Here is a 16,269-nt window from a genome sequence, read left to right as displayed (position 1 = left end):
AGCACTTTATCAAAATGCTAAAAACTCCAATGAACTATGTAAAATATAAATCAGTTTTGTTTATTAAATGTATGTTGTAATTTTAAATTGTATTTTCCAAATACAATTGTATTTTACATTATCTGAGAGTTGGCATTCAGTAGCTGCTGTTTTTTTCAATGAGACTCCTATTGATCGACAGTTTCAACAAGATTCAAACTGCACAGCAGTTTTAACAAGACTCTAATTGCACAGCAGTTTCAATGAGATTCCCATTAAACTGCAGTTTTAAATGAGATTCCTATTGCACAGTTATTTCTACTGTAATGCATTTTGCAATTTGTCATTACAATCATTTTGTTTTTTTCTTTGTCTAGGAGTTGAGAACAGTAAGCTTCACAATGGGGAACAAACTCAGTTATGCTTATCACATCTCAATTATCACTGCAGACTGCTCTCATGCCTCAACTATAGATTCTGTCTCTATTACTCTGATCGGCACAAAAGGCCAGAGTAGTAAAATGAAATTGGACCACACAGGACTGCATTTCTTTAATGAAAGGGTGAGTATATTCATTATGAGTCATTATAGACAGATAGATAAATACATAGATGGATAACTAGTTAGATATTTTATTTTTGAAAATACTTTATTAAACACTTATAAAAAAGTCAAAAACATTGAAAAAAACATTAAACACAATTGTTTCATTAATTAAATATTAGTATTAGTAAAGCTAATTATATGAATTCAAACAACGCAATATCAAAACTTCACACACAGTTTACCATCTTCAATGTCACACAACACATCATCTATACACCAAATCTGCTGAAAGCTCTCTAAAGTATTTGTAGTATTACAATAACTAAAATCCAGCTTCATTGTGCTTATTAACAACATTCTAAAAACGGTAATCTTGATTACTTAAACCATTAATCTTATTGTTTTCCCTAGCTCTGAAATCAAGGACTCTGAACTCTTCCATGTGAAGCTTCGATAATCTAGTAGCTGTCTCAGTTGTACTATTCATGTTAAATGTACTAAATGCTCTATAAAACTGTTGAAATCCCACCAATTTAGTTTTTAAACCAGGATTTGCTACAAGAGACTTTTCTAAAAGCCAGTAGAAGGTTACATTCCCAGGATCCCTCTTTACTGTCAGTAGCTTCCATGCTTTAAATGAACTGCCATAATATTCTGGCAGCTGTTTCAGATCCAATTTATTAAACTGACAAAAAAACAAAGTTTTATCTAACCCCATCCCACCCACCTGGTGAAGGAACAAAGAAGCAAGCTGCATTTAAGAATGTCTCTCAGGGGAATACAGCAACCTCTGCAGGCTTGAAACCAGAATGCAGCAATTCTGCTGGAAATGTCTATAAGGCCATGCCCCCTTCAACCAATGGCAAATAGACCACACTCTTTCTCACCCAGTGCACTCCACTCCAAAAGAAATCCATTACCATTGATTGAACTTGCCTAACCAAAGTTTCCGGGGGGGGGGGGGGGAGACGATACGACTAAACAGATAAACTGTGTAATAAGCTAGAGGCCATCAAGTTATTTATTATCAACATTACTCATCTATAGGAGAGTTGCGGGATGAGCCACCTCTACCTCTGGAGTCTGACCTTCACCTTCTCCAGCATTCCCTCACAATTTTTTTTTATAATGCTGTCATCACCTAGATATACTCCCAGATAAAGGATTCCATCCTTGCTCCATCCTTGTAATCTACTGGGTAAATCTGGAAGACGGCCACCTTTCCAGTCTCCTATAAGCAACCCACTGTTTTTAGCCAAGTTTATCCTTGCTGATGACAACCTTTCAAACAGTCCTTGAGTTAACTGAACAATATCTGCTTGATTGATTACTATAAGAGAATGTAATGTCATCAGCATAAGCTGTGATCTTCACTGGCTCACTGGAAACCTGAGGGATGGACCAACCTGTCAAAATGCTCTTCAACTTGTTTCTGCAGAGAGGACGCTCTCCTCTTGAGTATACGCCGCTCCCCTCTGAAGCATGGCGTTGCAATTGCCAAGATCCATCTCAACCAGATGTTTTTATGCTGACGAACACTCGGTCAAGACCTGCCCACATGCTGATTGTGAGGACCAGCACAACCAATCATTTGCTGCCCTTCCCCTCAACCAAGCCTAGCAGGCAGCAAGTTTCAAATTGAGCGCCTGTTTGTAAACAATAATTTAATCACACAAATCTATTCCAAAAAGATACACAATTTTTCACATACAATTCTCACTTACAAATTACACCAACACTAATTCCCCATTGTGCCGAACAATCGCCCTGCCAAACAGACCCAAACCTAAACACTTCCAAAGCTCTCCAGAGGTAGTCAACCCTATCGAAAGCTTTTTCTTGATCAAGCGAAACTAAACCTGCCTTAAAACCAAATAATTTGGAGGCTGCCAAAAAATATTATCAAAAATGGATCTGTCACTTACACAATAAGTTTGACATGCACCACCTTTCTTATTATAGTATGTAAACGATTTTCCAGGGCTCTAGAAATTATTTTATAATCCGCACCAAGAATTGATACAGGTCTCCAGTTTTTTTATATCACACAGATCACCTTTCTTAAGAAGAGTAATAACAGCTCTCCTGTAAATCTGAGGTAACACTCCTTCTTGTACACACTCTCCAAAAACCTCTTACAAATACTCTCCCAGAAGAGGCCAAAAGGCTTTATACAGTTTGACGGGGAAACCATCGAGTCCAGGTACTTTACCATTACTCAGCCCTAGTAGGGCATCAGTCAATTCTCCCAAAGTTAGAAGGCTGCCTAACCCTCTAGCATCCTCTTCAGCAGGTGAGGGAGATTCTGCAGGAGGCACTGTGGCCCCAGTTTTCTCCACAATATCCGCTGAAAATAATTCTTTATAAAAGTCCATAGCCACTCTCCTAATCTCCACAAGCTCTGTACCCTAAATCTTAAATTTAAGAGCAATATTTAAATCTTCATTTACATCATTAAGCACCATAAATACCTGTCTTCTAAATGATACTACATGCTTAAGCTGGGGGATTTACAGCCCAAAGGGATTCTCTTTAACCCCGACATGAATTGCCCATGGCGAGCTAACTCTTTCTAGAGTTTCATTTTTTAAAAATGGGGGAACATTACAGAGTTATTCTCTTCACTGGAACAGCGAGTGGTGAAACCTGAAAAAAACGTATCATCAATAACAATACCCTTTTCCACAACTTTAGAGACTAAATCAACTGAACCCAAAAAACAACAATCAAGCCACTCATCAGAGATGCCAATTTAAACTCAGCACAACCCACAACATCCCCTATTGCCAACATACATTTCTCTAAGGGAATAAAAATATCTGAAACAACGTTAACTCCATGTCGACAGGATCATTTTTCAAATGGACTAGATAGTTCTATTCCATTTGATAATTTTTCAAATGGAATAGATAGTTGTCTAGTTACACAGACACGTAGACAAATATAGATAGCTAATTATACAGACAGGTAGACCAATAAGAGATAACAGAGATAATAGAAAAAGACAATCGAGATAACAGCTGGTTAGAGAGACATACAGATAGAAAGACAGCTAGTTAGACAGACAAATAGAAACATAGCTAGCTAATTAGAGAGAGAAATAGGTTTTAGACTTTTTTAAAATTTTGATAATACATTATTAAACACTTGATATACACAAATGCATAAATAAATAAATATTACTTCTTTTTTTTCTTCCAAGCAATACATTAACAGCATAATTTTTTTTTCAAACAAAACAGATTGCTTACGTTACAGTACAGAATGAAATTGTTTTTTTTTTTTTTTTTTAGTTGACAAATAGCTAGCCCTTGTTAGACAGATAGGTAGATAGATAGACAAACTAATAGATCCATTAGATGGAGAGATTGCTAATGTTTTATTTTTGCCTTTGCAGCACAAGCAATATAAAATGCACTGCAAGGAGAGTTTGGGAGATATCGTGCTGGTGAGACTGGAACATGCACGCTTTCAGGGGAAACGCTGGTTCTGTTCCAAAGTGATCGTGGAGGACTGTGCAGGAGGAGCAAGCTTCAGGTTCCCCTTTAACAGCTGGGTGAAAAAGAATCAGAGTGTGGAGCTGAGAGAGGGCACAGGTCAGCACTGCCTTAGTACTGCTATCAAACAAGCTGCTGTCAAACAATTAAAAAAAAATGCATGCGATTAAAAAAATGAACTTTAATTAATTTCATGTTTACCTTTTTGTAAATGTATTTATTTATTTATTTATTTTTAAATTTGGAATGGGCAATTGTTTTTAAGACCCGTTCTCACCACTGCAACCCCTACAGTGACTCAGGAGAGGTAAAGACAAGCGCACTCAGACATTCTCTGAAACGTGCACTGTCAAACCGACCTCTTTTTACACACTGCAAGTACACAGCTCAGTCACTAGACCTATGGCATCGAAGAACAATGCAGATCTGGTGACAGCACAGCTGACATCTCAGGCACCCAGCCATCAACAGGAATGCTGGTGTGCACTATTGAGACAAGGATTACCCAGCTGACTTGAGCCCTCCCAACCTAGGCAGCGCTCGACCAATTGTGCTCCGCCCCCTGGGAGCTCCCGGCCACAGTCGGGCATAGCCCAGATTTTATTTTTTTTAATCATAATCGCAATAATGGCACCAATAGAAACTTCAGAGTCTGACCAAAAAAACCAAAATAAAAAAAAAAAAAACAATATTTGGTTTGCCAGGGGTATCTAGACTGGAAAATAGCGTAATTTTTATGTAAACCAGTAGATTCACAAATTCATAAAATGCCTCTAGCACAGGGAATTACCAGGGCCTTAGCACAGAAATGGTTAATATCCATCCATCCATCCATCCATCCATATCTTAACCGTTTAATCCTTTAAAGGGTTGTGGCAAGCCAAGTTATTATTATTATTATTATTATTATTATTATTATTATTATTATTATTATTATTATTATTATTATTGGAAATCTACCAATATAGACTTTTCATTGATAAGAAAAAAAATAAAAATGAATGTATCATTATTATTGCTTTCTAAGATAGCCAGACCGACAGATAGCTAGGTAGACAGATAGCTATTTGGATAGCTAGTTAGACAGCTAGCGTGCTAGTTTTATAGCAAAACATACAGTTAGTTGGGTAGACAGGTAGCTAGTTATTCCTATTAATGAGAGTATAAATGTGACTTGTGTTGCAGCAAAGAAACCCAATGAGGATGAACTGGACATCTTGAAGCAGAATAGAGAGAAAGAGCTGAACCAACGAAAGAAGACTTTTAGGTACATAGCAACCAATCAAAAAAGAACTACAGTTCCCAGCATGCCTCAACATAGCTGCGGCTACAGAGGCATGCTGGGAGCTGTAGTTCCTAGCTGACTGCCCTTGTTTTGCACTGTAGTAGAAGTCTATAGTTTGGTTGATACAAGACCACAGCACTAAAGAGCAACTTTCAGGGATTTTAAAGAATTTAGTTCTCAGTCCCCACATATTGATTTGTGACATCCTTGAAATTCGAACCTTCACTGTTAACATTCTGACTAGTTTTTACATTTTCAAAGTTCCACACACAAAGATGTGGAGACTCTGTGCAGTGCAAGTCATGTGATCACAAAATCGCCTCCATAGATAAACGCAAAGTTTATCTTGTTTCTTACAGAATAGGGGCACAGCAATAACAAGCCACCATGCTGAACCATTTGTGTGGAATATTAATAGGGTTTTTTTTTTTTTTTTTTTTTTTTTGGCATTTTCAGGATAGATCTCATGACTTAAGGTTTGTTTATACGACATCGCCCGACCGTCGTTGGACAGAAAAATGACCGCTAGTTGTCGGGTCAACGTGCAGTTTATATTTTCTACCGACAGTCGCCCTGCTGGAAAACTAGTCGCTGAGAGTGTAAATCAGTTGAACTTTGACCTCGTCGCTGACCTTCTTATTATGGTTATTACAGTGCTCAAATGGGCGACAGACTCTCTGCATATATGCAGTAGAGCTGATTATAAGCTGATTCACTGCAAATGTGTTTGTGTGTGTGTGTGTGTGTGTGTGTGTGTGTCATATATATATATATATATATATATATATATATATATATATATATATATATATATATATATATATATATATTTATGCACTTTTATTTATTTATCTAAATTCTGAGAACATTCTATTATCAGACTTTCTATAACGCTCAGCACCTATGGCGATAACAATCTGGGTAGTGAAAAACTCTGTCACCTAATTTAATTTCTTGGGACAAGCCGGTGATATCCACCAAATTGTGATTGTTTAATATGCATTTCTTTCATATAAATGTATCAAGTTGATCTACTTTGTTGCGTGCGTTCATAGTTCAGTGATGGACGATAACAGGGCTGGGTTGATCAGGTGATAAAAGAGCAACCTGCTGCAGCTGGGTTTTCAGTCGAGCAACGGTCGGCCGATGGAATATAACCCAGCCTTTATGCTGCACAAAATCTGCACTCCATGAACGGCGGACATTATTTTGAGGACTTCTTTGGAAGAGTAAAAACTTGTCAGAATGTTAACAATGAAGGTTACAATTGCAGGGATGTTACTTAAACAGCTGGAGCAACATGTGGGGACTGAAATGCAGTTCATAAAAATCCCAGATAGTTGCTCTTTAAAGAACTACAGCTCCCAGCATACCTTGCCATTGGCACACATTCAGAGGCATGCTGGGAGCTGTAGTTCTTAGCTGACTATGCCTGCTTTGTACACACTTTCTCTTTACTTTTCACTAAGATGGAAGACCTATGCAAAAGGAATGCCGAAATGCGTGGCTATTAAGAAGACTTGCAATCTGCCACTGGACGTGCAATTTTCATTCTGCAAAAACACAGAGTTTCAGTTTACACTCACCGTTGCGTAAGATCTAATTTTCTTTCTTTCATCATTTTTCATTTTATTGTTTATTCAAATTACATTCTTTTCTTTTTTCTTTTTTATTCTTTCTTTTCTTTCTCATTTATTTTTTCTTTTGTAATTGTTTCTTCCTAATTCTTCCATTGTTGATTTTTTTTTTTTCTCATGAATCCCACAGAAAGTGGCCAGAGTAGTTTTTCTGTTGTTTGAAACATTGTACTCAGATCACAGAATTTGTACTGAGATCTTGTTTTTTTTCTGAAATGATGAAAGATTTTTTTTTTTCTGTTTTAATCCCTCAGTCTGGTGAAACTGAAACTAGTGGAATTTATACACTTTCAAACTCACTGGAGATCCATGGAAGACATAGAGAATTACTTTGGAGTCAACAAAACTGAAGAGTCAGGTACTGTCTGTCTGTTGTTATCACATTGAAAAGAATAGCATCTGTTTTTCTAGCTTTCTGACAATCTGTCTAACTAGCTATCTATCTTAATGTCTATATGTTTGTAACCCCGCCCTGGTTGCTCTGCCCCAGAGCACAGACAAGGCTTAAAATTAATTTGTCTGCTGTGATCCAGATGTATTTGAATGGGAGTTAACACTGAACGTTAAAAAAGTTGCTAAAGTTAAGCAAGATGATCCTGGTTCTCAGCGGTAGAATGTTGAACTGGCTGAAAGCTCCCATACTTAGCCTATTGATATTGTTTTCAGTTAAATGAATTTGTTCTTTTGACGCGGTCCCTCCACCTGGAAGATGCCAACACATTTTTACACAATTACCCAGGAAAAATAAATACAAGTACCAAATTCAGTAATAATACATATATAGTGCAATGTAATTCAATTCAAATACTGTATGGTAACCAGAATTTGCAGTATACTATAAGAGCAGATGAAAATAATAGTAGCATAGAGATACACAATCGATAATACTACTAGGGTATTTTAAACAAAATATTAATAATGCTAGTGTTCTGGTACACCTAATAGTAATATAAAAAAAATAAACAGATATAATATACAATTGCTAGTAACCGTTTATAATAACAAAAACAAATATACAAAAGTTTGTAGTTTCCAATCAAAACCTTTATTTTATTTTCTGCTGTCGGACACCCAATAAAAACAGTTGTTTTTAGATATCCATACACCTGGGCAAATAAAATAATAAGTAAAAATAACCCCTGTCACCCCTGTCCCCAACTATCAATGCATTCCCAAAAGGCTAGAATTTCCTCATTATATAGTCAAAAGTTTGAGTACACTTGCTGGAAACTAGGTTTTTTTCATAATTGACAATGTTTTACCTTGTATATGTTTCTGTAAATACTTGAAAATGAAAACATATATTACAATATATAATACAAAACATAAGGAGTATCAAGCAATGTTCAAGAAAATTGAAAATGGTATCAATCTTGGATTCCTCAAAATAGCCACCCTTTGCCTTAAAAACAGCCTCACAAACCGAGGCATTCGGTTAACAAGTTTCAGCAGGAAATCACCCGACATGTCTTCCCAGCTCTTCTGCAGCAATTCCCAGACATGTAGGGCACTTGTGGGTAGCATTGCTTTAATCTTCTGTCCAGTTCATCCTATACAAGTTCTATGGGATTGAGGTCTGGAGAGTGGGCAGGCCAGGTCATTAGATTGAGTTGTCCTTCATTTCCTTCTTTGCCAGATAGTTCTTGCACAACTTTGAGGTGGGTTCATTAGCTTGCTGAAGAATGAAGGACTGCCCAACTAGCCGTAATCGTGATGGAATGGCATGCCTCTAAAGTATGCTATGACAGCCATGCTGGTTGAGCTTGCCATGGACTTGGTAAAGATCACCAACTCTGTCACCAGCAAAGCAACCCCAGACCATGACACTGCCTCCTTCATGCTTGACAGTGGGAACCACACATGCAGAACTCATGAGCTCATGCTCTCTGCGTCTTACAAATACTGTGTGGTTGGACCCAAATATTTCACATTTTGACTCATCAGTCCATAAGACCAACTTTTTTGGAACAGGCAAGTCTCTTCGTCTTATTCTGCACTCTTAACAATGGTTTCTTTGCAGCAATTCTTCCAGTTAGGCCAGCTTCACGCAATCTCCTCTGAACAGTTGATGTTGAAACATCTGTGCTTCTAGTAGCATTTAGCTGAGCTTGTGTTTCAGGGACAGTTAATCACCGGTTTCGCAGACTTGTGACTCGAATGAACTTGTTCTCTGATTCTGAGGTCGCCCTTGGCCTGTCTGCCCTTGTTCGGTCCTCATGAGTGCCAGTTTCTTCAAATCGTTTGATGGTCTTGGCCACAGCAGTTACAGACACTTGCAAAGTTCTTGCGATTTGTCTTAAAGATTGACATTCATTTCTTAAAGTAATTACAGACTGTCTTTTTTCTTTGTTTAGCTGAGCGTATTTTGCCATTTTATGTTCCCTTACATTCAGGAATGACAAACTTGTGCCTATGCTACCTATATTTATAGTAATCATGGACCCTCACCTGTTAACAATAATTGGTGACACAAGGTTAATTAGGTATCATGCTAGGTAACTCAGAGAACATCTAACAAAGACACTTTTATACTTAGGCCAATGTTCTAACACCATGTTATACACATTTCAGACTTTTAACTGACTTGGGCTTCAGACTGAAATCCCCTTGCTTTGGGTGACCATTTCACTGAAACTGACAAGATTTACATTTTCATTTAAAAATTAAATTTTTGAATGCAATTCACTTGTGATTATCAGCTTATATAAGTACACGTATCATATAATGAAATATTAAGTATTTATAGACAAGTTTATACAGTTAAAAGCATAGATAATCATGAAAAACCTGGTTTCAAGCAGGTATACTCAAACATTTGACTATATACTATATATATATATATATATATATATAAACAAGAAAGGTCATTTGTGCACTAAACTGCCTGATATTAACGAGGTGCTGACCAGGCAATTACATATAGTAAAAGTAATCTCTACGGCAATGCAAAAGTTCAAAATTCTTTCAGCCAAACTTTCAGTTTAAGTGGCTTACCAAAACAGTTTCCTTAGAGACATGCACGGTCGCACTCTCGTTATTTTGCTTCAAAAGGATCAATTGTCTAACTCCTGCTTGTTTATTTTCTTAAAAAAAAAATCTCTTTATTACTTTAAAACATGACTATAAAAACAAACAAACATACAAACAAACAACGCCTTTCGACACTATCGTGTCCATCAGGTTCACGTTAGTTATCAACGAACTTCATTAAGACATGGAACCCAGTGGGCACAAGACGTTATACTGATGTATATATATCTACTGATGTATAACGTCGGGCAACAAACAAGTAACCAATGCACAACATGTTTTTGACATGGTCCCTAGGCAACGTCTGTCTTAGACTTCATTTTAAGGTTATTTTAGGTTGTGGTATGTCTGTTTAAAAAAATGTCCTGTTAGGCCACTTTTTAACCCTTTTTGTGTTAACAAAGAGCACAGATTTCTTTATCTATACATTATTATTATTATTATTATTATTATTATTATTATTATTATTATTATTATATTACTTATCATCAAAACATGGTTGTTTTTCAGCACATAAATGTATTTGATAATGAATATAGAAGTGAATTCAATAAATTATACTTTTTTAAAAACGACGGAAGCTTCCAATTATAAAATACAAAATATGCGCTTGAGCAGTATGTCAACAAGCGTGTTCCACCCATGTTAAATCGACAAACGAGAGTCACACAGAAACAGACTCTAACCTTAACTTGGAAATATAACCTTAACTTGGAAACTGCAAATGTTAAAATTATTTAAGTTTACAGTGTTAAATGAGGACAATTAATTGTTGTTCAATTACCTTTTGTCAAGTGTGTCAGTATAAAAGCACACATATTTATCACAGTACATTTCTGTAATCACTTCCGGAAGGGAAAATTTTATAACATTTATATATTTATTACTAAATTGATATTAATTCTGCCTTTAGAAACATGGATGTACCTTTTCTATATTAATTATTATAATTATTATTATTATTATTTATTATTATTATTATTTATAATAATAAAATTATATATATATAGATATATATATATATATATATATATATATATATATATTATATATATAATATATATATATATATATACATATATAACACACACACACACTTGAACATTGGTGGTAGATAATGAAGTCTAATAAGAATACAAAAAAAAATAAAAAAAATCTCACCACAATGTGAAAGGGAAAAAAAATAACACATAAGAGATGATTTATGAAAACCAAAAAAAAAAACACAATATAAAGGAAATTTACACAACACAAATCAACAAAAAGACCACTGTCCCTTTTTTTATATATGTATATTTTACAGTCTTAATTAAATTAATGCTTTAAGTTTATGGTTCCCTTTCCATTTGTATGACAACCATTACCGAATGGGAGAGCCTCTCTGAGCATATATACAAAAGATGTCCTATCGGGGCCCTGCTGTGAGGGAGAAGTCCCTTCCACCACCTGTTGAAGAGGGACGTCCTCACAGTAGCACATCGCCATTTTCTCTCTCATCTCACTGAGACAGGTCGTAGATAGCTTTTGCTTGCGCGTACCAAATTTGGCTGATTTGTTTGGTTTAACCAAATAAGTTTAATAAATCCACAGTAAAATTACACTCTTGAGTGCTGGTAAGAGTGCTCTCGCTTATTCTCGCGTCATTTTTCTGACTAGAGCTGGTTTCTTCCCCTTTAAGGGATTAGCAAGCGGCCATTACTGAGGCGGTACCACTCGAGGGGACGCACACCAGGGGACAGACGGTCACCGTGCAGGCACCACTCCCCTTCACCAGGGGACAGGAGGTCGCCACGCAGACACTGCTCCCCTTCCCCACGCAGGTGCAGATGATCACCGTCACAGTGGCCTCGAAGGCGCCCAAGCTCAGCCGAGTGGTGCTTCGCGGAGCTGGCAGAGACTGTAATGGGTCAGCAAACCATGCTGGAGACCCTATTAAAATCTCAGGGCAGGCTGCCCCCTACCACCGGGCAGCCCCAGCCCCCACAGTCTCATTCCCCATCCCCTCTGCCTAGACCCCTTAGCCCAGACGAGCTGTCCTCAGCATCAAGGTCGGACGTCTCAGACCCAGCCACCTCCATCTGGCAGGCCACAGTGGGGAGCACCTTGCCGTCCTTTCCACACATGCAGAGGGAAAGGTTCCGGGTGCTAATGCAGCGTGCAGCTGCAGCTATGGACGTCCCCTGGCTGGCGGAACAGGAGGGAAAGGGAAACTGCTTCTTCTAGTAAAAAGGGCACCCATAGCATGCCCTCCCCTTATGCCAAGACTTCCTGGATTTGGTCTCTGCTTCTGACTGCAGGAGCCTAAGAAGCAGGCCTAGGCACATTCCCCACTATTGGGGACATGGTCACGGTGTTGGTGCAAGGTTCCACCTCCACCAAGAGTGATAAGGACCCAACCTGTCCGTCCAAGCCTTGCAGTACAACGGACACGATGTTAAAAAAAGCATACGTGTCGGCAGCGCTGTCAGTGCGAGCAGCGAACACCATGGCCATACTGGTACTCTACCAAAACCAGTTGGCGGAGAGGCTGCAGGACAGAGCTACAGAGGCAGACACAGGGGAGCTCCAGGCGGTTGCTAAGGCGATGACTAACCTAATGGGGGAGTTAGGTCAGGCATCAGGGAGGTCGCAGGCAGCGATGGTGGCCGCTCGCCAGCATTTGTGGCTGAAACACGCCAAGGTCGTGGAGACTGAGAACGGTGACGCTGCTGGATGCCCCCATTACACCAGGGCAGTCTTTTGGGGTGACCATTGATGTGAGCCTTGAAAGGTCCCTCAAGGCCACAGAGGTCGCCTCAAAGTTTTCGCGCATTCTGGCTTACAGTCAGCGCCCAAGGTGGCATTTGCAACCTGCTGGGGTAAAAGGGTCTGAACACTGCCCTCCACCACAGAGTAGGCAAGCAGGCAGAGGCAAGGCTAGCGGCAGGGGACCACCACAGGCCAGGGGTAACCGGTTCTCTGGCTGGAGATCGAGGCGGGGCCTAAGAAAGACCCGCCCCCTCCCAGCCCAAGGGAGATCGCCCCTGAGGGGCTCCGGCTGCCACCAAAACCCCACCAACGGCAACGACCCATAGCAAGGCTGCACCCAGGACTCCTGGGTGATATCGACTATGAGACATGGATTCACTCTGCCACTCTTCAAGGGTGTGTTCCTCCCCACCGTAGGACCAGCGAGGGTGATACTCCTTCATCAGGAGATCACCAGTCTTCAAAGGAAGAACAGTGTATGCTTGGTAAGTCCAAGTGATGCCCTCAGTGGCTTCTACTCCAGGTACTTCCTGGTGTCCAAGAATTTCAGACCAACTATGGACCTCAGGGTCCTCAACTTGTTCCTCAAACAGAGGAAGGTCAACATGTTCACAGCACAGCGTATCCCGCAGTCCGTCCAACCGGGCGACTGGTTCACATCGATTGACCTGCAAGACACCTATTTTCACGTCCCGATCCGTCGCACGATCTTCGTATGGTATCAGTCCACAGTGCTCCTGGGGATCAAACTGAACTCTGTGAACATGGTTGCCTCACTGTTGGAACAGGATTCGGTCATTGGAAACCACACTCTCCCTATTCAGAGAGGTCACTCTCCTACAGGTCAAAGTATATCAGAGGTTGTTGGGGCTGATGGCAGCCGCCTCGAGAATGCTTCCACTAGGGCTGCTGAGAATGTGCCCGCTTCAAACCTGGGTGAATACGCTCAAGGTGCACCCGGTCTGAGATCGGTACCGGCTGGTGCGAGTGTCCAGACAATGCCGGAAGACACTGGAGTGGTGGATCGGTCCCAGCAATCTACGCCTCGGATCTCCCCTCAGATCCCCTCACAGAAGGGAAGTGATCACTACAGACGCTTCAAGCCTGGTCTGGGGAGTGGTCTGGAACGGTAGAGGAATAAGAGGTCAGTGGAAGGGACATTGGTAGCAAGGGCACATAAATGCGCAAGAGCTGCAAGCAGTGAGCCTGGTGTTATCCCATTTTCACCAGCAGTTAGCACACAAGCATGTGCTGGTCCAGACAGAGAATACCACAGTGGTAGCCTACATAAATCACCAAGGAGGCCTGCGCCCAATGGGCCTTCACTACACAGCGCACAGACTCCTGTCCTGGACACACAAAAACTTGCATTCCATCAGGGTGGTTCACCTCCCCAGGCAGCAGACCTCCTGTCCAGAGGAGTTCCAGACAGCTCGGAGTGGAGGCTGCATCCTCAAGTGATGAAACAAATTTGGGAGAGGTTTCGACTTGCCCAAGTCGACCTCTTTGCCACAGCCGAGTTAATTAACCTTATAACACTTGTTTGATGCAGGAAAACTTTGAAGGTATACCTGGCAGCAATATCAGTGTGCCATGACAAAATTGACTCGGTGTCCCCTGGGGCACATTTCCTGGCAGTGTAATTTCTTAAAGGGGCTCTGAGGTTGCGTCCTTCCATGAAAAGTATGGTTCCCAAATAGGATCTAGAACTGGTACTGCAGCCCCTTATTTTTCCCCCATTTGAGTCCATTTTTAAGTGAATAGAATTTAATTCATAGAGAATAGAAACATACTAAGATAATAACTACCTAGCCTAAGTTTTTGTAGTCTACCAGCAGCTTCCGTTGCATACACATCGCTGATAATAGTGCAGTCTGTGGAAACCAATGTTTGTGTTGAGGTCCCATTTAAATGCAAAACCATAACAAAAACATGTGTAAAGGCTTTTTTTTAAATGTATTATTTGTCCTGCGGTTGCCTTTTTTTTTGCAATTATTTTTTTCTGTACGTACTAATACTTTGTATATGATGTAGAATATGTGAATGTAAACATCTAACACTAGTACGTACAGTACTCTTTCAAATAAACATGTTATGATTTTGAATGCGCGGTTCTTAGGGCGGTATTATGGTCATTGCTTGCGCCCCAGCACTACTTTCTTTACAGATTAAGCCTGTTAACCTGCTCTGTTCATCTGACTACCCCTGTTTTTGTGGGTTCACAAGTTTATATTAACGTCCCAGGCAATGGTTGCTATACCTGGGCACTTCGGGTTCTGATTGGTTTATGTAAAATGTATTCCATAACTATTAATCTTATTGGACCACAAAAGCACAGGCAACTTTCTATTAAAACCCCACAAAAAGGAGAATAGGGGTGGTGAGTGGGGGTGCTCAAAGTACAATCTGTCCTAGAAAAGACAGAGATACATTTGCTTGATCATGCACAGTGGCGCAGGCAATACGAGTTGTTCACATTGTTCACTGTGCACTATAACAGTTAGACAGTACACAGCAGCTCACACGCCAGCTGATTACTAGCTGTACAGATAAACAGAAATGCATGCGCTGAAACGCATTGGCTGCTGTGCATTGACAACATGAAAAGGTACAGGCGAGAGAAGAAAAATAAAATGCATACACACATTTTTAACTAGCTAACTGTCTAATTAGCTAGCTGTGTCTAACTAGCTGTTAATATGTCTAACTAGCTATCTGTTTTACTGTATGTTTAATTAGCTGTCTAATTACCTATTTATGTCTAACTACCTGTCAATCTGTCTAATCTATCTGTCTAACTAGCCAGCTGTATATCTGTTTGTATAAAACATCTTAAGTGAAATTTCCCCCTTAGATTTCTCCTTAAATGTGCTCTAAGTATAAGTGTGTTGCATAAAAAACTTAAGAGAAATCTCTTTGTGGAAACTTAAGTAATTCTACTATTATACTTAAGTATTACCTGTAAGTTAGTTAACCGTTGCACAAAACGACTTAAGGGTAAAATTAAGTTAAAATACATAAATGTCCAAAAAAAAAAAAAAAAAAAAAAAAAACAGTTCACAAACCATGACAGTTAATGTGTACTACTAGGTACAAAGAAGAACAAGAACGTACAGGTCGAATTCATTTATTATTATTATTATTATTATTATTATTATTATTATTATTATTATTATTATTATTATTATAAGATAAGTTATTTATTGGTAATGTCCGAGGCTGTGATGAAACCTGGAATTCTAAGAAAAACCACAATACTCATATTGGGGTAAATAGTCATTTAAAAAAAAAAAAAAAAAAAAAAAAAACAGAAAAGCTTTAGATTGTTTTGGTGTTCTTTTTTTTCTTTACGTGACTGCCCCAGCGTTGCCATGGAGAGATTTTCAAGGCACAGTAAACTTTTTGCCTATCGGTCGAAATCTTTAAAGATTCTATGCACACTTAATTGTTTTCCCTTAAGCCATATTCCCACAGAAAATGCAGGCTCATTTCCTTTTCTAAATTCCCCTTTTACACGCAGCAATATTGCCACTTCAGTGTCGGCAA

General features: G+C 39.2%; 1 protein-coding gene across 3 annotated transcripts in view; it reads left to right on the top strand.

Moving 5' to 3' along the window:
• The first annotated feature begins 360 nt into the window (after positions 1 to 360).
• The window catches only part of LOC121297561 (polyunsaturated fatty acid lipoxygenase ALOX15B-like), a 49,702-nt gene continuing 33,793 nt past the window's right edge, over positions 361 to 16,269 (top strand). For all 3 annotated transcript variants that reach the window (XM_041223921.1, XM_041223920.1, XM_041223922.1), the window contains exons 1-5: positions 361 to 542; positions 3,924 to 4,122; positions 5,209 to 5,290; positions 6,778 to 6,900; positions 7,200 to 7,303. In XM_041223921.1, the coding sequence (XP_041079855.1) occupies positions 381 to 542; positions 3,924 to 4,122; positions 5,209 to 5,290; positions 6,778 to 6,900; positions 7,200 to 7,303 (670 nt within the window). In that variant the 5' untranslated portion in view covers positions 361 to 380. The remainder of the gene's footprint in view (positions 543 to 3,923; positions 4,123 to 5,208; positions 5,291 to 6,777; positions 6,901 to 7,199; positions 7,304 to 16,269) is intronic.

The sequence above is a fragment of the Polyodon spathula genome, chromosome 22 (genome assembly GCF_017654505.1).
Source record: "Polyodon spathula isolate WHYD16114869_AA chromosome 22, ASM1765450v1, whole genome shotgun sequence".
Lineage (NCBI taxonomy): Eukaryota > Metazoa > Chordata > Actinopteri > Acipenseriformes > Polyodontidae > Polyodon > Polyodon spathula.
Note: the sequence above shows the minus strand (reverse complement) of the source record. Positions and strands in the feature narration are given on the sequence as shown.